This window comes from Miscanthus floridulus, chromosome 17 (assembly GCF_019320115.1).
Source record: "Miscanthus floridulus cultivar M001 chromosome 17, ASM1932011v1, whole genome shotgun sequence".
Lineage (NCBI taxonomy): Eukaryota > Viridiplantae > Streptophyta > Magnoliopsida > Poales > Poaceae > Miscanthus > Miscanthus floridulus.
Window position 1 is genome coordinate 17,933,896 of NC_089596.1, and position 1,738 is coordinate 17,935,633.

The 1,738-nt window shown below is 58.0% G+C and overlaps 1 protein-coding gene across 1 annotated transcript; it reads left to right on the top strand.

Annotated features, from left to right (window-relative positions):
• Window positions 1-601: 601 nt before the first annotated feature.
• LOC136515331 (benzyl alcohol O-benzoyltransferase-like) lies at window positions 602-1,364 on the top strand. Its single transcript, XM_066508956.1, has one exon. The coding sequence runs from the start codon at window positions 609-611 to the stop codon at window positions 1,362-1,364; it is 756 nt and encodes a 251-aa protein (XP_066365053.1). The 5' UTR covers window positions 602-608.
• The last annotated feature ends 374 nt before the right edge of the window (window positions 1,365-1,738 follow it).

Below are 1,738 nucleotides of genomic sequence, written 5' to 3' on the forward strand. Positions count from 1 at the left end.
GCGAGCCAAGCCCGAGAGAAACGGATTTCGTTGTCGTTTCTTCCGAGCCTGGCTCAGCGAGCCAGTTTGCATGCCGGCAACCAGGCCCAGCAGCCTACCCAGCCAACCAAACACTGCATGAAGGGCTAGGCCGGGCCAAATTCTCCCAACCAATCATGCCCAAGCTCCTTTTTTTCAGCTTCCGCTGTGTCTTCGTGCTCCCCTCAACGTGTTTTGCAGAGCTTCGTCCACGGAGCATAGGTGTGTTTAGTTATCAAAGCCGTTTACCAGCTCACGGAGCTGCTTATGGAGCTATACCAAACACATCATAAGTTTTGACCCGCTTCATATGCCCTAGTGGATTGTGTGAACGTGAATCTTTTTTTTAGCATAGTGAACGTGACTATGATATGTTATATATATGTAGGATCGATGTGTCAATGTGGCTCTTTTCACTCTCAGCCCTCCTCTCTAGGCTGGCTATGGCTTCCCCATCGCCAAATAAATTTGGTGAAGTCGCCCGTTACCTACCAGAGTTCCATGCATCTAACTGTATGGATTGATCCGACCTTAATTTAAGCGACAGACACAACTCACAACATCTATAGCGGCGTCCTAAGCAATGGCGCATGACCAGCAGACGGCGCCGGTCATCACGACGACGCCTGCATTCGCCCGATCAGCTGTTGTGCGACGTGGACCGCTCCAGCGGCGTGCTCAACTGCCCCTTGCTGTTCATCCAGGTGACCCGGCTGCTGTGCGGCGGCTTCGTCTTGGCGCTCCGCATCAACCACAACATCTCCGACGGCATAGGCCTCGGCCATTTCCTGTCCGCCGTCGCGGAGCTCGCACGCGGCCTCCCTGCGCGGACGACCGCCCCACCGCCATGGTCCCGGGAGCTGCTGGAAGCACGGGTCCCGCCGAGGCCCGCGTTCCCGCACCGCGTGTACGACGCCGCGCCCATACCGCCGCCGCCGCCGCCGCCGCTGGGAGACATGGTCGTGCGCACGTTCACCTTCGCCCGACGCGACGTCGCAGCGATCAAGGCGAGCCTCCTGACGCACCTCCACGGCACTGCCACGACCTTCGAGGCGCTCACGGCGGCGCTCTGGTGCGCCCGCACGGCCGCGCGGGACCTCTCGCCGCGTGAGGAGGCGCGCCTGGTGTGCATCGTCGGCTTCAGGGGCATTCGCGAGCTGGGAATTCCCGCTGGTTTCTACGGGAACGCGGGCGTGCCCTCGGCGGTGCTGACCACCGCCGGGGAGTTGCAGGCCAGCTCGCTGGGCGACACGGTGGAGATGGTGCGGGAGGCGAAGGCGGCCGTCACCGCCGAGTACGTGCGGTCCACCATCGACCTCCTCGTGAAGTTACTCTTCCATTGCTAAAGCATTCTGATGGTTTAGCATCACACAGTTGTGAAGAGACTTATGCGAAATAACAATAAAACATGTTTTCATCCAAAAGTTCCATATTTCATTCATTTGGTTTTTGGTTACAAAATGCTTCATATCCATGCATAATATAAATCCATATGTTAAGCTAATGTTCCCAACATTGATAATGCTCGGCGTCCGTCCGTCCGCACGCCGCTTTCTGGGCCAGCGCGCTACTGGCCCAACAAGTCCGCTTCTCTAAAAAAATATCTCCCACTCTAGTGCTCACCCATCATGTGTGGCTGCGTCGTGCGCTCACTGCTTCCGTCTTCCCTGCCGCGCACCCCATCCCTCGTCGCGCGACTCCCCCATCCAGCGTTGTGCCC